Source organism: Varanus komodoensis, unplaced genomic scaffold (genome assembly GCF_004798865.1).
Source record: "Varanus komodoensis strain SLA01 unplaced genomic scaffold, ASM479886v1 scaffold125, whole genome shotgun sequence".
NCBI lineage: Eukaryota > Metazoa > Chordata > Lepidosauria > Squamata > Varanidae > Varanus > Varanus komodoensis.
This window is the reverse complement of record NW_025335360.1, coordinates 445,061-464,129: the sequence shown is the minus strand read 5'-3', so window position 1 is coordinate 464,129 and position 19,069 is coordinate 445,061. Positions and strand designations below refer to the sequence as shown.

Here is a 19,069-nt window from a genome sequence, read left to right as displayed (position 1 = left end):
AATGCGGACTGGGTTGGAATCATGTCTGCCACAAGGTGGGACTGAGTCTCTCTTCAAAGCTCTGTTGCTGGTGGTGACCTTCCAGTTATGGTTGGTCTGCCATCCGTAAGCCGGAACAGGCCTGGCACCCATCATCCAGCATGAACTGTGGACCACCAAGGGGCATCTGGATGATCTCAGCAGAGAACCAGAGGTGACATTAAGTGTGTTCTCTTTGGGATCTGTCCTGTTGTGATTATTCCTGGGTATTAGCCAGGCCCTGCAGATCTGTTTTTCATTTTCAAGGCAGTGCTCTAGAAGTCTCAGAAATGCACGCTTTAGTTCCTTAAGAAATGTGTGTCTGAATGATGCATTGGAGCACACGCCATGAAATCATAAGGTTCAGACGGGAGCTAGTATTGGCAACAGAGCCGTCAAGTAAGCTAAAGGGGCTGGTCACTTTGCATCTGGGGCCTTCCCTTCTTGCCTTCAGCCCCACTCACCACCTTGATGCTGTCTCCAAGATCGGCAGAGCAAGGCCCCAAATTCAATACTGAGCTGCATTTTTAGATAGAGCAGGGAAGAATTGCCGGGCTGAATCCCCGGTGGGGAGGGGAGGATGGCTGCCAGTCAGTCTTGCCTCTACTGGGCTGGATGGGTCTGACTCAGTACCAGTCACTCGCTTTGATTTTGTGTTGAAGGATTTTGAAGAAGACATGCAATACTATGCCCGAAAACCAGAGTTGTTGGTGTCCTGCTGCTGTGTTTCCTTGCCCTGCGAGGGTCGTGTTTCCTCACAGAGCAGTCTGTCGAGGAATGGCGCAGATTTCAAAGTAGTGAGGCTGCAAAGTTCCACCACAAACAGGTTCTAAGGTCACATCTTTGCTTCCTTCTGCCAAATGGAACTTGAATGCTCGAAGAAGGTTCGAGAAGAAAAGGAACAACTCTGTCCTTGCCAGATGTTCTCCCAAACACATTCGGTGCCCTGTTAAGGAAGGAAAAGGAGAGTCAAGCAGACAAGACATGTCTATGTGCTCAGTAACTTTAGTACTACTTCGGAATCTTCTGAATTGAAAAAAAAAGTATTACAGATATTATAAACCTTCCAAAAGTAACATTCGTTTATCTGGGTCTTCCACAATCGCCTTTCTCATTCTCAAACACTCCACAACTGATATTTATCCAATGGCTCTGGGTGCATTCCAGTGCCTTAAGATGCAAGGATGCATGGCTGGGTCATTTCACCTGGAGGACTACCTGGCAGAGAGCAAGGCCTATGGGATTCTGTGCTGCATCAATTCCTGCTCCCATCCTGCTCACTGTACCCACCCAGGCTGGACTCAGATCCATCTCACTTTGAATGCCCCACGAAACCCACAGTGCGGAGTCACTGCACTGTTGCTTCCCCATGGCCTGGCACGGCAGAGGCTCTCAGCATGACACCTGCAAGGGCTTCCTCTTCTTCTGGGGAGGGCAAGGAGCTTTTGTAAGGCACAACGAGCGAGGAAAGGGAGAATCCCGAGATTTCTGTGATAAGGGACCAGTTCACAACAATCTATCTTCCTTTGTCAGGAGCTGACACAGATGTTAACAGGGTGAACCTTGATAAAATGTCTGTGGACTGCGAATATTCTCACACCAATTATTTTTGTATCATATAACCCACTGCTTTCACAGTGGGTTATATGATAGTCCCTTTCAGCAAAGATCCATTAATGGGTCACTGTGTCAAAATCAAAATAAATCAGTTTGAAAGCTGTGCTTCAAATCCTGAAAGATCTTCTCCTATATAGCACCTGTCATATTGTGATTTATGATTTAATAAAAGGTTTTCTCTCCCATCCCCTGCAGAACGTCTCAGGACAGCGTACGACATCTTGGGACGGCTTACATCATAGCCATGGAGCTAATGGGGCGACTTTAGGACAGTCACAAACTCCCAGGCAAGCCTCTGGTACCGGGTTGTTGTGGGGAGAAGAGCAGGAGAAGAACGATGTGAACCACTTTGAGGTGGTTGTAAGGAAAAAAGGTGGGGTATAAATCTAATAAATATATTAATACACTGGTGGCATCTAAGGTTGGAAATGTGCATTGCTGGGGAGAAAAGGGGTCTTCCAGGGGTGGGGAGGGGAGGGGAGGGGAGGCATAGTTAAAATCACACTGCATGTCCAAAGAAGCTGCACCCAAACATTTAACTTTTAAATCCAAAGAAAGGAGATTTTAATCATCTGTGCAGGCACCTAAAGAAAATGGTATGAAGGCTTCCCGGCAGGTAAAATTCCCATCCTTGTCCAGGAAATGGTCCGGATGAAAAGACAGAGGCATCTCCCATTCCTTGGGATCATACAAGGCGGAAGCCATGTTTGGGAAGAGCGTCGTGCCCTGCAGAGAGAAAGCTGGCATTAAGTTCTGCCTTTCCACCTGGCTCCAGGCCAACCAGCGCATTACAAAACGCAGCAAGTTTTCAACAGCGACAGGTATGTACCGAAGAAGATCCCAAAGCAAGATGCAAGCAGCAAGTGACAGACCTAATAAATTGCTATCATGATTACGACCAGCTTGGAATCTGTGGAAGAAGCAGACACACCTCGTGAGCCTTTTATAATTATTTGCTGCTGGTGCCATGTTTCAGCCTTCCCGTTAATGCTCTGCATTTGCTCACCTCGGGGTCTTTAGCAACCATGGGGTAAGAACCCAGGGAGCAGCTAATCAGAAACAGGCTGCCGAGAGAGAAGAGAGGCATAGAGCGTTATGTGCAGCGAGGAGAAACGGGACAAGGAGACCGGGGGGGGGGGGGGGAAGAGAAGGAGGAGGAGGAGGCAGCTACTACTTCAGATGCTGAGGAGGCATGCCTAGGCACACCTGTCACTGAAGATCACCAGTAAGGAGGCGTTAACCCGTTTGTAGCTTCCTGTGGGCAGCTGGTTGACCACAGTCTGATAGATTCACCCATCTTTAGCTGACAATTCTTATTTATTCCATATGTTCTACTTGACCTCAGTTGAACTCAACTCCCTTTGTGGGAAAGACTGAGGCAAAATAGGAGATGAATAAGACACCTCATGTTTCAATTTCAGTATATCATGTTTCAATTTCAGTATATCCGTTTCTCTCAAGTTCTTATGTCAGCCATAAGATCTTCGAAATAGGAACTAAATTATAGGACATAAAATGGTGTATTCTTTAAGACTTATAGGCAACAATCGGTACCACAATGGCATTCATGGGTCCCAGGATATATGCATGCAATGAGTCGGGTTTCTGATATGTGGGAAAGCAGAGGAGAATCAAGCTGAGATCCTGGGGCAGTGACTCGGCCCCAGGCCCCTTCCTTCCCTCTCCCTGGCTCTCTGGCTAGGCAGTGGGAAACAGATCAAAACCAGGGTGCCAGGAGTTGCGCCTTGTTGGGGTCGGGTTGCACACGAGCCACCTCCGTGTCTGAAGACTACCTTGCATCAAGGTTGCCCCCTTAGGCTACTAAGTTCGCAGAGTGATGGGCAGCAGTTTTTTTGGCTTTGACACACTTTGCACAATGGGAAATATTTATTTGCACCCTGTAACAAAAACTCTCTGGACAGCTTTCAACAAACCGCCAATGCGATGGCCCACATCAGGAGTGAGACCCTTGCCACCTGGAATTCCTCGCAAACGGACTCCCAGGGCCGGGTGAGTGATGGGTGAGGCTGAAGGGAAAGCAGGTGAGGTCTGAGGTATAAAACATACCTGCACAGGGTGATGCACAGGGGCAACGGGGTCTTCCTCCCTGTAACTCAGCCTTAGGGAAAGGGAGGATCAAAGCTTGGTGGGAACCGTTCATGGGCTTCCTCATGTACTCAGCCCTACCATGGAAAGCAAATAGAGCCAAGCGGAAGCCTACACATGCTTGTGGAATGAGGTTTCCACTACCAGCAACCTTCTTTCATGGTCATGTGCAGCAGTACAAACTAAACCTGCAAATCACGCTCATGGAAGAGGGATCGATTCTGCTTGCACAGCAGATGCGTGGGTGAGATTCCTGGCACACTGGCCTGGCTCACGACTGCACCAAAGTTGACCTGAGTCCAGGGCAGTGTTCCCAAGCCCTGGAACATTCTGGTTGCCCTCCTACTCGTATGGACCCTTTCCAATTTCCCTGCATCTTTCTTAAATCTCGGTGCCCAGAACTGGACACAGTATTCCAGATGGGGTCTGACTAGTGAGGAGTGTAGGGGAACTACTACTTCTCGTGATTTGGAAGTAATACTTCTGTTAATGCATCCCAAAATAGCATTTGCCCCTTTGGCAGCTGCACTGCATTGTTGGCTCATGTTTAGCCTGTTGTCCACAATCACTCCAAGTCTTTTTCGTTTTTGGTTCTGTTGAGTCTAATCTGCCTAATCTTGGAAGCTAAGCAGGGTCAGGCCTGGGCAGAAGTGGGATGGGTGACTTGAGTGTATGATTCTATGATTATTGCTGTCAACTGCCTAGAGAGCTTTGGCTATGGGCAGTATAAAAATGTAATAATAATAATAATAATAATAATAATAATAATACTTAAATGAAATGCTGAGCAATAACATCTTCCCCATCTCGTATCAATGCCTTTGGTTTCTTTCCCATAAGGACTTGGCACTTGTCCTTATGGAATCTCATTCTGTTGCTTTCAGCCCAGCATTCATGTTGATCAGCTTGGAAATATGCTTACCTTTTTCATTAAAAACTGCCGGATCATGGTGTCCTTCATGCAGTACCTGGGCAGCCCAACTGCAACGATGTTGCTGAAGCGCTGGATCTCATGAATGACCGCATTTGTGTACGGAAGAAGCTTGCGATCGTCGTAGTAGATCGTCTGGCCAGGAGCGATGACGGCGTCGATCTCCTGCTGGACTTTTGCTGAGGAAAAGCAAACACACGATTTGCACAGAGCATCAGAAAGGTTGCTGTCATGCAACTGATGCCTGTATCAAAGGCAAATTTAACAGGGCAGTCTCTGGAATTAATCTCTCCTCCCTGACACCGGCGAATTTCCCCGTATCTTCCTAGAAGCAAAAGCAAAGTTTGCCACACAGGGCATATCATGACATGGCAGCAAATCAGTTTAAGAAGTTGAGGGAAATAATCTAATTGGTGCAGCAGATACTTTAAGTAAGTAGGACAGTGGGTAATTTCATACATGCCTTTGGTAGTGAATGAGATAATCGTTGTGCCATCCATTCCTCAGTTAGAGAAGCTAGTGAAGAAATTCTCCTCCCAGCCTTCATACCCTTCCCTGTTCCGAGACCCACTCTGCAAAAGCCAAATTTCTTGTGGAGACGCCTCATTCAAAACATCATCTTTGGCCAATTAACACAATCCTTTCAAGAAGCATCTTCCTATGACAACTGCTATTTAACCCTGTACATCTTTTCAAAACTCTCTTCAACTAGGCCTGCTGTACATACAAAGTAACTACTTAATATTTTTAAAACCACGGTTCTGAAAAGCAAAGAAGCCCCCCACCCCCAGGCCTGGATTTCAATTACTTTAAAACTACTTAAAATCAAAACTCAGCCAAGCAGCCTCAGCAACATGGAAATCTTGGAAGCCCTCAAGGTTGGAGGTCTTTCAGACAGGCAGGGATGCAGCCGCAGATTTTAAAACCCTAAAAAGCAGCACGGCATCCCAAATTTCATACTGCTAACCCTAGGACCTCAACTAAACTCAGTGAATATTAGAATACAAAATGCCCTACCTTGTTCAAAATGTTCCATCTAAATAGTTTCAGATGGAAAACAACTTCAAAGCTGCCATCTAAACTTACCAAAATTTATTATGTAAACACCCTCGTAGTCGTTCAATACAAAAAAATAATGTTGTGTTTTCTCTCTGTCACACCAAAGGCTCAGCACAAAGTATTATTGGCTGTAAGATTCCAAAATGGGGCAATAAAAGGGGTGACCCAAAAACCCCCAGGAATTTATTTATTAAAAATTGTGTATTTATTTTCACATGTTCAAACTTCAGTCACCTTCAAAGTGCTCTCTGTTTGATGCAATACACCTATCGAGACTTTTGCCACTGCTCGAAACAGGTTTTAAACACTTCAATTTTGGTGCCTTTTCGTGCTTTTGCCGTTTTTGGTTTCCCCTCTTCCACATCAGCAAAACCTTTCCCTTTGGGGACTTTTTTCATCCGGGAAAACCAAAAAAGTTGCAGGGGTGAGATCAGGTGAATAAGGAGGGTGGGGCACAAGGGTTATGCTGTTTTTGGTCAAAAACTGCTGAACGCTCGGTGGAACAAAACTTCACCCACTCACGTTGTTCATGTAAATCAGCCATCATAGGCAAAAGTGCTGGAAGCAGGGCTGCTTTTGTCATAGAACGCACCGGAACGGTGTTCCGGCACCTTCTTTTGACTGATTTTTCCAAGTGATCATGACTCGCCCTGTTGGGCATAGCAGGTCAGCAGCAAAAATCATTAATATAGTGCCTGAGGGCTGCTTGTGTGTCGGCGCTGATTGTCGGCGCTGATTGTGAGGGTCCTGCTCGGCTTGGGACGCTGCTCGGCTTGGGATCGGTCGTGTGGTCGCGCGCTGAGTGCTTACTGCCGGTGGCAACCATTATGTTTATGTGTGTGTAGAGAGACTGGCTACGTGCAAAAGGTAAATAAGTTCTTTATTTCAAAAAAAGTTGAATTGAAAATCTGTTTTAGTGTAAAAGTGTGACCCCAAGAGGTGAGTTCCAGCACCTTTTTATTTTTATTTTTTTTTACAAAAAAAGCACTGGTTGGAAGAGTCTCCCAAAAAACCTCACTGAAGTGGAATGCAGCCTCTCACAACAGCCCAGCTGGATACCCTGCTGTGATGGGTTCCTAGCACGCTCACCTAGTGGGGAAGCCCATACTACAAGGGCCTGCCCTCCAGAAGATAATCCCTGGGTTTTTTGGGGTCCCCCTTGTATTCCGAATACAGCTCCATCTTTTCTCACCTTGGATGTCTGGATAACGCACCATGTAGAGCAATGCCCAGGTGAGGGTAGTACTGGATGTCTCCGTCCCTCCCAGGAAGAGGTCAAATATGGAGTGCACCATGTTGATTTCATCATAGGGTGCTTTCGGCAGGTGCTTTGTCTGCAGGAAAACAAGCAGCGAAGTGGGACAGGACACCTGCGTCTGGCTGCAGAAGGTCTGTGGCTCGCAGATAAACATTTGGAAAGAGGCCTTTGCCAACCTTTTAATTTGGGAGGAGAGCAATTGTTGCGCTCCTGCTGAAGCTGCACATGGAGAGGATGCGCACAGCCTGCCCACCCTCGTAATTCTGGCCAGTCTCCAAGGGTCCATCCTTAGACCAGGTGGTTGAGCACAGGGTGGCTTCAGGCTGGTTATGCCTGGTGGCATCTCCAGTGGCTTCTAGTTGGGGCACACTCTCTTGCTCTCTTTTAATTTGGCTTCAGGCCTGGTTATGGGGCAGAGGCTGCTGTGGACACCCTGGCGGATGATCTGTGCCAGGAACTGGGCAAGAAGAGCATGGTCGTCATGGTCCTGCTGAACCTCTCAGCAGCTTTCTGTACCATCAGCCATTGCATCCTGGAGGTGTCTGAGATGGGTCTGGGAGGCAATGATTTATCAGGATTCGGGTCTATCTTGGGGGGGAAATGTTGGAAGGATTTCCTCACTGCTGCCTCTCCCTCCTTACCATAGAAGATCCACGGAAAGCAAAATCTGAGATTGGTGGCACCATGCTTTCTGACAGTTCACGTTAGGACCCCTATTTCTGGAAGTGCCCAGGGAGATAATAGTTTAGCTAAGGATACCTAAACAGACTAAGACAGAACCAGTATCTGAACCAATGACCTCCTGGTTCTCCAGCACTAACCCACAATATCCCTCCACTAGTTCTGCCTTTCATGACTAAGTGATGAGATCGAAGATCGTCTCTTCAGAGGAGTTCTCCTCCCCAACAGAGCAAAGACTTACTTTCTCTATTTGAGCAAGGTAGAAATCGATGAAGTCCTCCGGGTCCTCTGGGACATCAGCATCCAGGTGCTTTTGGATCTCCTTCCTTATGAAGGCATACACAAAGTCACGTGCCTGCAACACCCGCTTGTGACGCCCTGGGAGACGGCTCAGAAGCCAGGGGAAAATATCGTAAATCTGGAAAAGAGACAGACAAGGTGGAGGCACTGAGAAAACAGTGGTATCAGTGTGGCCCTAGATATGTCTTCCAATAGCTGGCAACACACCTTTTCCTATAGGAACTTCTCTGAATGGTCAGGACACCTGGGAAGGCTTTGTTCTGGGAGTTTCTGCCGCTGGAGGCTAGGAGGATGGCCACAAAGAACTGAGCATTTGCAGTAATCTCCCCTAGCAGAGCCAGCTCAAGTCAGGATCCCAAATCCTTGATTTAGAACCACAAATCTCTAGGAAACCCACTGAAATAAAGGTACTGGGCACCCCATAATCTCTCTTGCATCACAAATTACCTGACTTTTTGTCCACATGAACTTCACCTCCTCTTGCCCTCCCAAATCTTTCTGCTGAAGTTTAGTTTAGCTTAGCTTAGCTTAGCTTAGCTTAGCTTAGCTTAGCTTAGTTTTTGGCCCTGTGAGCCTGAGGTCTGCATCTTTTTAGTACCTAATACTGCCCTTGGTCTGACTCACTCCTGTTCAGCTTTAGCCCAGTGAAGTCCTTGCTGCTTCAAAACCCAGTAAGTTTGCACCAGCAGGCAGTTGTGGTTAGAGCTTTTTTAGGGGTATTTGTCTTGTTCTTCCTGAGAACTTTCCAAGCCTAGGAGGCGACTGGGTGAGGGTCAGGTGGCCATGTACATATCACCAAAAAGAGAACATGCATCTTCTGAAAAGAAGATAAAGAGTAGCATAAAGTGTTCATGTGCGTATGCCAATTGGGAATGAATGGGTATGGTTTTAAATAGCGATCCAGTGCACCTCACTCCAGTGGGAACGACTGTGACAAGGCAGCCCATGCTCCTGCTCAGCTTGTCGTCTGTGGACCAACTGTAGATGGGCAATGCCAAGCCCCTGCTCTCCCTTCCCGTGCTTCATTATGCCTGAGTGGTGCAGTGGCCGGAGTGCCGGACCCGGTTCTAGTCCCCACCTGGCCAGGAAGTCCCCTGGGTGACTCTGGGCCAGACACAGACTCGCATCCTAACCCACTTTACACAGCGGCTGTTGTGAGAATAAAAATGGAGAGGAGGAGAAGGAAAATCATTATATAAACCACCTTGAGTTCCTTGAATGAAGGAAGCATGCTATAAATATAATTAATAAATAAAAAATCTTTAAAAGGAAGAGGACACCTTCAAATAGAGCTTCTCCTCGGGCAGCCTCTCAGACAGAGGACTGCTCACTGTAAAGTAGGACATGTGGCTACCCAAGGCAGAACTTTCAACATGTCTGAAGCTGGTTTCTATATTAGCAGTGAGAGGATGGGGTCTGATTCTTCCAGCATGAGCAAAGGTCAAAGGAGTGTCTACTGTTTAGGAGGGGAAACCCAAAATACCATATAGTCCCCAGGACCTTCTCATGGGACTGTTCGCCCATGCTTAATTCAGTTTCATATTGCCAAGATTTTGTTTGGTTTGCCTTTTGCAGAAAGCCATCCTCCGTTGCATTTCCCAGCTCCCTGCACTGATCAGATTGCAGCTCTCCTCCCATTTTCGCATTTCTCAAAATTTTGCACAATAGCTCTCCACTCAGAAGAATGTCCCAAATGCATATAGAAGGTGTATCTTTCAATAAACTGTGTAAGAAAGTTAATATTTTATGGTACAACGCTTACAAAATGTGTTTTGGGGGTATATGTTGTGTGATTAAAATTTAAAAATGGATCATTCTGTGCAGATTAAAAATAAATAAATAGCAGAGTGATACAGAAATGGGACCAAATAGACTTATGAAGGAACACAGGTAAAGCTTATGTAGACTGGAAATCAACTGATTCATCCATCTGCAAAAAGGCTACAATTAGTTAAATAGTTAAGAACCCAAACAGCATATCAGATAAAATCAATGTGAAACAGATGGGCCAGTAAGGCCCACTTGTGAGCCTGAATTAATGGAGCCATGCATACATATAAAAATATAAAAAAAATAAAAATAAATAATATTCTAGACATACTGGGACTACCACCAAAAAGGCTCTGCTGCTGCCCAAGACATTCTTCCCTCTACTTAGGCTGTTCAAAATCTTAATTTCAGGATGTTTTAGGAGAAGAAACTACAGTTTGCTCACATAATGCAAGAGGCTACCGGCAAATGTGAAAATACATTCCATGGCTTCAAGTAGCTCGTGAAAGGTTTTGTCCTCAGTGGAGAAGCGGTGTCCGAAGACTACAGCACAAATCACATTTGCAATTGCAAGCGCGATGGAGTAGGACGGACTCATCGGCTTTCCTGCAAATAGAATAGAAGGTGCAGAATTTGAGCAAATCTGTAAGAGCAGAAGGGTTGCCGTGTGAGAGCGGTGCTCTGAGAAATCTCCAGTTTGAATATTTTCATAGCAAAAAGGACAAAACCAAGACTGCTGTACTGCGAATACATCGTGAGAAGGCAAGACTCCCTGGAGAAGACAATCATGCTGGGGAAAGTCAAAGGCAGAAGAAGCAACAGACGGTCAAATAAGAAATGGATGAAATCCATTAAAAAAACTCCTGCAGCCTTGAATTTACAGGAGCTGAGCAGGGCTGTCAATGGCAGGACAATTCTGAAGGGCATCCTTTCTCAGTGCTGCCATGAGCAAAGACGACTTGACGGCACGTAACCACAGCAAACTTCCACGGCAGCCTGAGACAAGCGGTTAGTTTCACTGTATAGCCTTTCCCCCTTTATATATGCCAAAAAAGGATCACCATGATCTTATTTATTTATTATAGTTACACCCTGCCATTTTTTCCTGCAAGGCAGCTTACGTGAGTGGCCCCTCTCAATTTTGTCCTCACAACACCCTGTGAGGTAGACTAGGCTGAGGGTCAGCTACTGACCCAGAGTCCCCCAGGAAGTTTCATACCCAAGTGGGGACAAGAACAAGATCTTCTGAGTCCCAGTCTAATGCTCTAACCACTATACCACTCTGCCTCTTGAGAGTGGCATGCCTTTCAGGGCTGTCATGAGAGCTACAGAAGCTGGAGCTGCACATACCAGCCCCGTCTCCTGTCCTCATCTCCCTGGTAGCACCAAGCAATGCCAGCTCCCCGCTGTGATAGCACAGCCTTAGTGAACCTGAGCAGAGCAAGTCGGGCCAAGAGGAAGCCCGCAAACACTTGTGCAGCTCCAGTTGTGCAACCAGCAAGCTTCTTCTGCATCAGCAACAGCATCTCCTGCTCTCTGTGCGGGAGAGAAGCCCTCCAGGGGACGGGCAGGGCTCCTTTCCTGGCAAGCCCCTCTCAACCAGCCTTCTTCAGTGTCAAATGGCAGCGGCACTTGGCACATGCACTGGCTCCCTCTTGCATTGCACTCAATCCCAGCAAGCAGGCTGCGAGAACTTGGATTCCGGGCTGCTACAGAGCAAATTGGATCCTGGGGAGCCAGGCCCAGGGAAGCTGATAGATTCCCACATGCAAAAAGGTTTCTCACCACTCCTTACTTCTAGGACAAGGGCTGATCTCCAGAGCACATGTTCTTTCTTAATATTTTAAAAGAACATCTTGGCCTTGGGGGCTGCCAGTCAGGCACCTCCTTACTTATCAAGGCTTTTCGTGTTCTTTTTACAAGGAAATGTGTTGCCTTTCCTTGTAATAAAGCTGTGCTTCTTCCCAAGTACATGGATATCCTCAGGCTAGCAGAACGGAACTCCGTTTTGTCCCTGTAATGGTGGTCCTGCAAGGACTGAAGTGAGTGTCCAACGGCTAACTGAAAAACACATTTATGTGGGCGTTCGCCCAGGTTGGCACGTGGCTTTTTCAGCGTGTTTGTACTGTTTGCTCTTACACGGAATCAGCTGCAGAGCATGAAATGGAGGGGGAGGCGGGAAGTGTATGGCTGAAGTAAGTGCCTCACAAGGCTGCCAGGAAGATAAAATTGGGAAAGAGTTGCATGCATGTTGGCCTGAACAACCTGGAAGAAATACGAGAAAGGCACGGAATCAGCAAACGCTAATATGTTAGAATGCGATCTTTTGCAGAAATTTGTTTAGTCTACTTTCGGAGACCAATGCAATGATTCCAAGGTTTGGCTTCCATCTTCAGGTAAACATACCTGGTTTTTTTTCTACTGTTTGAAGGATAGGAGAAAGCTAGCTTCTTTCTGAAGAGGAAAATAAAGGAAAGCATGCTTTTTTTTCAGGAGTAGCGTACCTTTAGTTTCCTTAACCATCTCCACCAGGTACTGGGCTTCCTCTTGGATCCGGTACTCCAGGCCTTTCTTCCCCAGGCCCAGATTTTTCAGTGTCATCAGTGAAAATCGCCTCTGATTTTTCCATGTCTTGCCAGTCGCAAGCAAAATACCTGGAGTCATTGAGATGAAGTACTGCAATTACTGACTAATTATTAGTATTAGGACTGTGGAATCCCCGGTCCCACAGATTGGTATAAGACCACTATCTAAACCCTAATTTTAAAACCAAGGTATCAACTAGCACCTTTTCAGATGATACCAAATTAGAGTAGAAAAGCAGGGATATAAAGGCAAAAGATAAAAATTAAAAGGATCTCTGCAAAAGGTAAAAAATACAAAGGATCTCTGGAAAATAGGGGAAAGTTTCCAGGTAAAGAAGTGGAAGCTGCTGGGAAGAAGTCCTGACATCACGTATATGTTGATGGGGCCCAACTGAGGAAGAGACACTGTGGTTGAGGTGAACAGGTTGAAGAAAATGTCCTTCCAACGAACGGCTGTCTGCAAAGAAGTAAATCCCATGTTGGGAATCGTTAGGAAAGGAATCAAAAATAAAGATGGCCAGTCGTGATGTTTTTATACACTTTTATGGTATGACTGCCCATGCAGTTCTGGTCACAGCACCTCAAAAAAGATATTGTAGAACTGGGAAAGGTGTGCAAACGTGAAAGCTATATGATCAGGGTGTTCAGCAATTCAGCTGCCAAATAAAAGGGAGGGTTGGGGGTGTTTCAGCCTAGAAGAAAGACAAGTGAGTAATACCAGAACCCCGTCAAACTACTGAGTGAGGAATCTAGGACTGACACCTGGAAGTTCTTCATGTGGAACATTGTTCAGCTGTGAGAATTCGCTGCTGACATTCAGGGACAGGTAACGGATATGATGCTTTGGGCTTGCTTCCCAGGAGCAGTATGGAGGGAACACCTGAGCAAAGTGGGGGCCAGGTGGCTGAGAAAAAGCATCTAACTCTCTGCCTTACCTGGTGCCGCTGGCCTGTAGGCATGCCTCTTTGCTCTTTCACCCCACCTCACCCCAGTGAGTTCCGGCCACTTCTTCCGGATCTCTCGGCTGCTTTTGATCCTGGAGCACCTCCATTTCTTGGGGATTTACGGATGCCGCCTGCCAGAGCACCTGGTCACCCAGGCCTTCCTTGGCTCCCCAGCTAATGCATTTTTTAGCTCAGGATCCACCCAGGAAGCACTTCCCCAGAAAGCCCCTTCTGCAGCAGTAGCTGATCCGAAGGAGGAGTCCTTCCAAGTTCCCAGGAGCAAAAAGGACTCATTTTTCAAAGCAAACTTTTGAATGCGGTGAGGCAATGATTATCCAGCTGCCCAGAAACCTAGGTAGACTTTACAAAGGAGCTCCTTCATGCTAGGTTTCATAATGTGTTGGGAAAATTTGGATAAATCCCATCAGAAAAACATTACTTCTGTGTGCTTTTTGCAGTGTGGGATCAAATCCTGTACTTCTCAAAACCAAGCAGTCACTTTTTCAAATGGCCTTCATCCCCCACTCCTTTCTCTCACCTTTAGCTGTAAGTTACAGTAGATAGGCCATTTTAGCCCAAATTTACATTGTATACCTTCACAATGATTAAATAGTCATTGTTGGAATTCAGTTTACAAGGAAGTATCTTTTGATAGCCCAGAGGCTCCATGTGCCCTGGCCAAGTCAGAATGTCTAGAGTCTAGATAAGAGTCTTGAGTTCATGCATAGTTTCAGTAGTTTGAATTTACATGTCTAAGTAGACCTGGAGATGGGTTCAAGCTACTGAACTACAGTGTCGATACAGGCAATTAGAAATATTGTAATCTCATTGTTACTGACTGATTGACTGACATTTCTTTATCTGTTCTGTATGTGATGACCTCAGAATCTTATTGTAATCTCTGCATTCTGTCATCAATGGCTCTGTACCTGTGTACCTATAAATGCCCTGCAATGGTACTGAAGCTTTGCAGCAGAGTTCACCTCTGCCTGCCTGGTAATGCATGCATTGTCGTGAGAGTCTACTGTGGGAACCTTGGGGTAAATACAATAAAGCCTCAGATGGTCTGGACGCTTGGTCTTTCTCACGAACCCGAGTTTTATTTCCTCTTCTCAAATTGAGATTCCGGGATTCTGACAAATGTCAGCTACGTGGTTAAATTTTGTAAGAAACAGAAATGTGTGCTTTATACACATACAGTACTAAGGATGGACTTCACTATGACGATTTATGGCACAACTCTGATGGCACTTTTGTAATGAGGGCCTTTGCATAATTCAAAGCGTTGCCTGGGGCTCCTGTGAAAGCAGGAGAAACGTACCTTTATTATTTGCAAAAACTTTGAAAAAATGCAGGATAGGGCGACCCACGACATCTTCGGGGTGGGTGGTAAGGCCATCCTTCACTGCTTGGTACCCATCCAAGATGACCATAGGTAGGGAGCCAAACCACAAAGTGTAGATATTCCCATAGGATTTTGCCACCTGCAAGAAAATAATGGGGAGCCCAGGAGTCATATTTAAGAATCATACCAGTCTTTCCATGACTCGGGTCTCTCTCATTTTCTTAGCAAAATCTGCAGAACTGGTGATGCCCCTCTGCCCCCGTCACGAACCATGCGAGCCGCTGAGGCCTGGAAAGTCTTCCCCACCAAGCAGGACACGTTGCAGCCGTTCTCATTCACATGTGCAGATGCAAATTCATGGGCATTTAAAAATTGTAGGAAAGACCAGCCTGGTGACCTGGGGACTTGAGGTCCCTCTCTCCTTTCTTACAATGATTTAAAATGAATCCAAACACCATTAAACTGGATTTGTCCTGAAAAGCCCTTCAGGCAGAGGGTACCTTCCAATACAAGTACAATTCTCTCACCTCTTTTATACAGGGGACTCTTAATATGCTGGAGAAAAAATAAACTATTTCTTTTTCCCCAACATGAATAGAAATATAGCTACATTACAAAACTCCTTTTTTAATTGACTTTACAATTTTGGAATAAATCGTGCAAATATTTAGTGCCCCAAATTGTACTAATATATTGCTTGATCCATTCTGATTTTCCACCCAGATAAATCCATTCAGTTTGCTGGGTGGGAATGATATGTTCTGCATAAGTTCTTAGATGACTTTCCAAAGGGCCTGTGTTTACCAGAACGGCAAAATAAAGACAGAATTTCTGATATCTCTAATGCATGGCTCGAAGTCCTCAACTTTTTAAAGGTCCCACTGGTTGTACAGCAAAATGCCAAGGAAGCATACACAATTTGAAAGCGACCTCCTTAGCTATACCCTGGGCTCCAAAGGAATTGTCTCAACAATCTATAAATGCCTCCTTGATCTTGCTAATTATCACCTAAGAGGTTTAAAAATAGCATGGGAGAAAAATGTCCAGTAGGAAATAAGTGATAGAAATGGCAGAAAAAATTGGTCTGCCCACCCACTGAAATAAATCTCATCCCATACCGGAGAAAGTTCAGTCAAGGCAATCTAATGATGGCATTTCACACTAGTGAAGCTTGCCAGAATTACTAAAAGTACGTCTGCATGATGGGGGCGGGTGGAGCCTGAGGGACCTACTCTCACCATCGGTGGACCGTTTGCCCAGTGCTTCTGGGGAGAGAGACTGAACATGAAACTGCTAAAACCACGCACCAATCAAACATTCTAGAAATCAACCAGGTTATGCTTTATTCAATTTAACTAATGAACCCAACAGCAAATATTTATTTATTTATTTAACACTTTTATATGCCGTCACCACATGCCTCGGCATCTCTTTATTTCCAGAAAGATCTGGTTTCTTTTTTGCTGTTGGCTGCTAGACAAGTTTTTGTCCAAATCTGAAAAGGTGCCAAAATCCCTAATGTGAGCAACTGGGATGAGAAAGTGGAATCTGGCTCTGCTGGAGAAGCTGACCCAGCAAGTCTAAAAGACCATCTAGAGGTTGGCACACCTGGATGAACGTGGTCACTTTTTACTAACTTTATTGACTGAGACAGAGATGGACTCTGATTGGCCACACTTGGCAAGATACGCTTCCTTTGCTCTGGGACAGTGATGGCGAACATTTTAGAGACCGTGTGCCCAAACTGAAACCCAAAACCCACCTATTTATCACAAAGTGCCAACACTGCAATAAAACCTGAAAACTCAGGTTTTGGTTTAGAAAAAACAACTCATCCTACAGCCAGTCCAAGCAAATCCTTGGCAGCGCACTGACCGGCCATGTGAAAGCTCAGGCGAGTCGTGGCTAATGAGTCGCGGCACGTGACATCTCCTGGCGCCTCTACTCCTTTCTGAGCCTGCGCATGGCCCCTGTGTGTGCTGTCATCCAATGCTCAGCTGCTGGGGTGATGCAGGGGCTACTTGCCCTCTGTCTCTGCATGCCTGCTGTGGCACGCGGGCCACAGGTTCACCACCACTGCTCTAGGAGCCTTGGACAGTCAGATTCTCCAAGACCCTCTCTCTTGCAACAAGAAAAAAGTGTAGAAGGCAACAGAGGAAACTAACGTGGCTACACAAAAAGTTATGTGACAACCTGAAAGAGAAAAAGAAAATGCACAGGAGGTGGAAGCAGGGCCAGGCCACGGAGGAAGAATATAACCAGATAGCAAGGAATTGCAGGAATAGCATCAGGAAGGCTAAAGCGGGAAACGAGCTGAGACTAGCAAGGGATGCTAAGCACACAAGAAAGCCTTCTTCAGGTGCATCCAGAACAAAAGACAAGAGATAGAGAAGGGTGTCCAGCTACTTAAAGTGGTTGGCAGAGTTATGACAGACAGCAAGGAAAAGGTGGAAGATCTCGATTCCTATTGCATCCCAGGCTCCTTCCACAAGAGAACCTACAACAGAGAGGAAGTAAAAGCTGGAAGCAAGGGACTGGAGAGATCCACTTAGGAGACAGAAGAGGGACCTTGAAGTCCCTGTGTGTGATACAGTCTGACTAACTAGGCAAGCCGGACACTTCAAGCCCAGGAGAAGAAACTGGCTGCAACAGAGAGCACCTCAGAGGTAGGACCTTACTCATGAGGATACTTGGTCCAGCTGGATGAGGTTCTGACAGGCCCTGTTTAAGAACAGCAATTGTGTCCTGGAAAAGAGTCTGTCTTATTCTCCTGGTGCCACCTCTCTGCACTAGAATCCCTAAGTTCTCCGCCGGATGGAAGCCCTCCTGAAGCTCTCCAGCTTGCCTTTTCACTGGAGTTCCTGCTGGAACCTTATTGGTTGTGGTGGGTTACTAAATCCTCCTTGGACTTAATTTTGCTTGCCCTGTTGGACAAAGCCCCACTAAAGCGCTGAAGGACAACCAAGCCTTTAGCATACTCGGAGTTACTCCATCTCCTCAACTGCCAACGAACTGATCTTCACCGCCAGCCCACCAGTCCCAAGAACAGTCAACTGACTGACCACCTGGAAAAGAAGTACCTCAGTCAGGAGTTCACGACTCAGCCGGAAAAACTTTGGTTGCCACAAGCAGCCGATAAAAGGCAGAGGAGTTGGTCCAGGAGGGAATTGCTTCCGTATCCTCTGCAGCTTTATGAACTGGATGATCAGAAAGGCCAGGACAAGCAGAAGAAAAGCGAAACCCAGATGCATCTTGTGTTCTGGAGAAAGAGCGCACTGTGCAGGGAGCAGAGCACCAAAGCCCTTCGTCCTGGTATTTCTTTTCCTGGGCGTGAGTCATTCCGTTCAGGACGGTTTTATTCCTCCCTACCTTGCTGTTCTCTCTCCTCATCCCACCTCTAAGCGCTCGAGGCATTTTCAGGATGAAGCAAGTTCAATCATTTGAGCGATGGAAACACATACATGGAATGTCGTACCCCACTGAAAACTTCCCTGCACTCAGGAATGGCTTAAGTCCAAACCTGCAGCATTTACCCTCAGCGATCCCTCTCCAGGATGCATTGAAAAGGAGCTGAACTTTTCTGGGTTCTAGCACATGGCTTGCAAGCCCTTGCCTCTTTGTGTATGAAGATTTTACACCCCACTTTTCTTTGGACTTGAGATTCCCAGTTCTGAGGCCAGAGGCTTCAGGCAAAGACCTTTTTATTTACCTGATATTTTAATAAATAGTTTTATTAAATAATTTTAAATAATCATACTTATAATGTGATTTTATATTGTATTTATTATATTTAGTGCTACTGGGTATTGCCTTTGGTTTAAATGAACTAAGGCTATTGTGTGGTTTATTGTGAGAGTTTTCTCATGTTTTTATTATTGCTATTATTGTTGTTATTTCGTTATTGTTCTGTTTATGATCAATATTGCTCTTTTATTATATATTTTATTATATTAATATATTTCATAACCCACGTGGAGAGCCATTCTGGCTAGTGGGTAAGATAGAGATTTAATTAATAAATAAACAGAACAATGAGCAAGACATGTTGCATAATGTATACATTTGAAAATGCCCCTTGATACGCAAATGCCAACAGAATGTATTTACTTCATTCGGCCAACAAATGTTCAGTAAGGAGTGATTTTCTCACAAGTATGACGTGGAGCTGACCTTAAGCTGCCAGAATGGCCCGTGTTTCAACCTTTTCTGGCATCTTCTTCCCCTAGGAGTGCTTCACGATAATGAGGCAATTGTGAGTGTGCGTCGTGATTTAGGTGATGGAAGATAATATTAGCCACAAGGTATTCTGTCACGGAAATTGTACACAAATGTTCAGTGCAGGCTTGTAGCAAAGGCAGCCCGTGCACTCCGGGTGGCAGTCTGAACTTGCAAGGAGCTGTCTGTGGTGCCAAACCTTTGGGGGCATAGAGTTCAGCTTTACAGACAGAGCCTTTA

General features: G+C 45.8%; 1 protein-coding gene across 1 annotated transcript; it reads right to left on the bottom strand.

Moving 5' to 3' along the window:
* Nucleotides 1-590: 590 nt before the first annotated feature.
* Nucleotides 591-17,865, bottom strand: LOC123019447 (cytochrome P450 2J4-like). The gene is made up of 9 exons (XM_044422336.1): nt 17,695-17,865; nt 14,591-14,753; nt 12,245-12,394; nt 10,186-10,346; nt 7,912-8,088; nt 6,924-7,065; nt 4,664-4,851; nt 2,220-2,361; nt 591-964 (listed from the first exon to the last, which is right to left on the bottom strand). Exons 1-9 carry the CDS (start codon nt 17,863-17,865, stop codon nt 774-776), a joined length of 1,485 nt encoding a protein of 494 aa, XP_044278271.1. The 3' UTR covers nt 591-773.
* Nucleotides 17,866-19,069: the final 1,204 nt, after the last annotated feature.

Coding starts and splice junctions, on each gene's coding strand:
- LOC123019447 (XM_044422336.1), bottom strand. CDS start 17,865: ATGCATCTGGGTTTCGCTTTTCTTCTGCTTGTCCTGGCCTTTCTGATC. Junction 12,395..14,590: donor AGTTTTTGCAAATAATAAAG/GTACGTTTCTCC, acceptor CAATGACTCCAG/GTATTTTGCTTGCGACTGGC. Junction 10,347..12,244: donor GATGGTTAAGGAAACTAAAG/GTACGCTACTCC, acceptor TTCTATTTGCAG/GAAAGCCGATGAGTCCGTCC.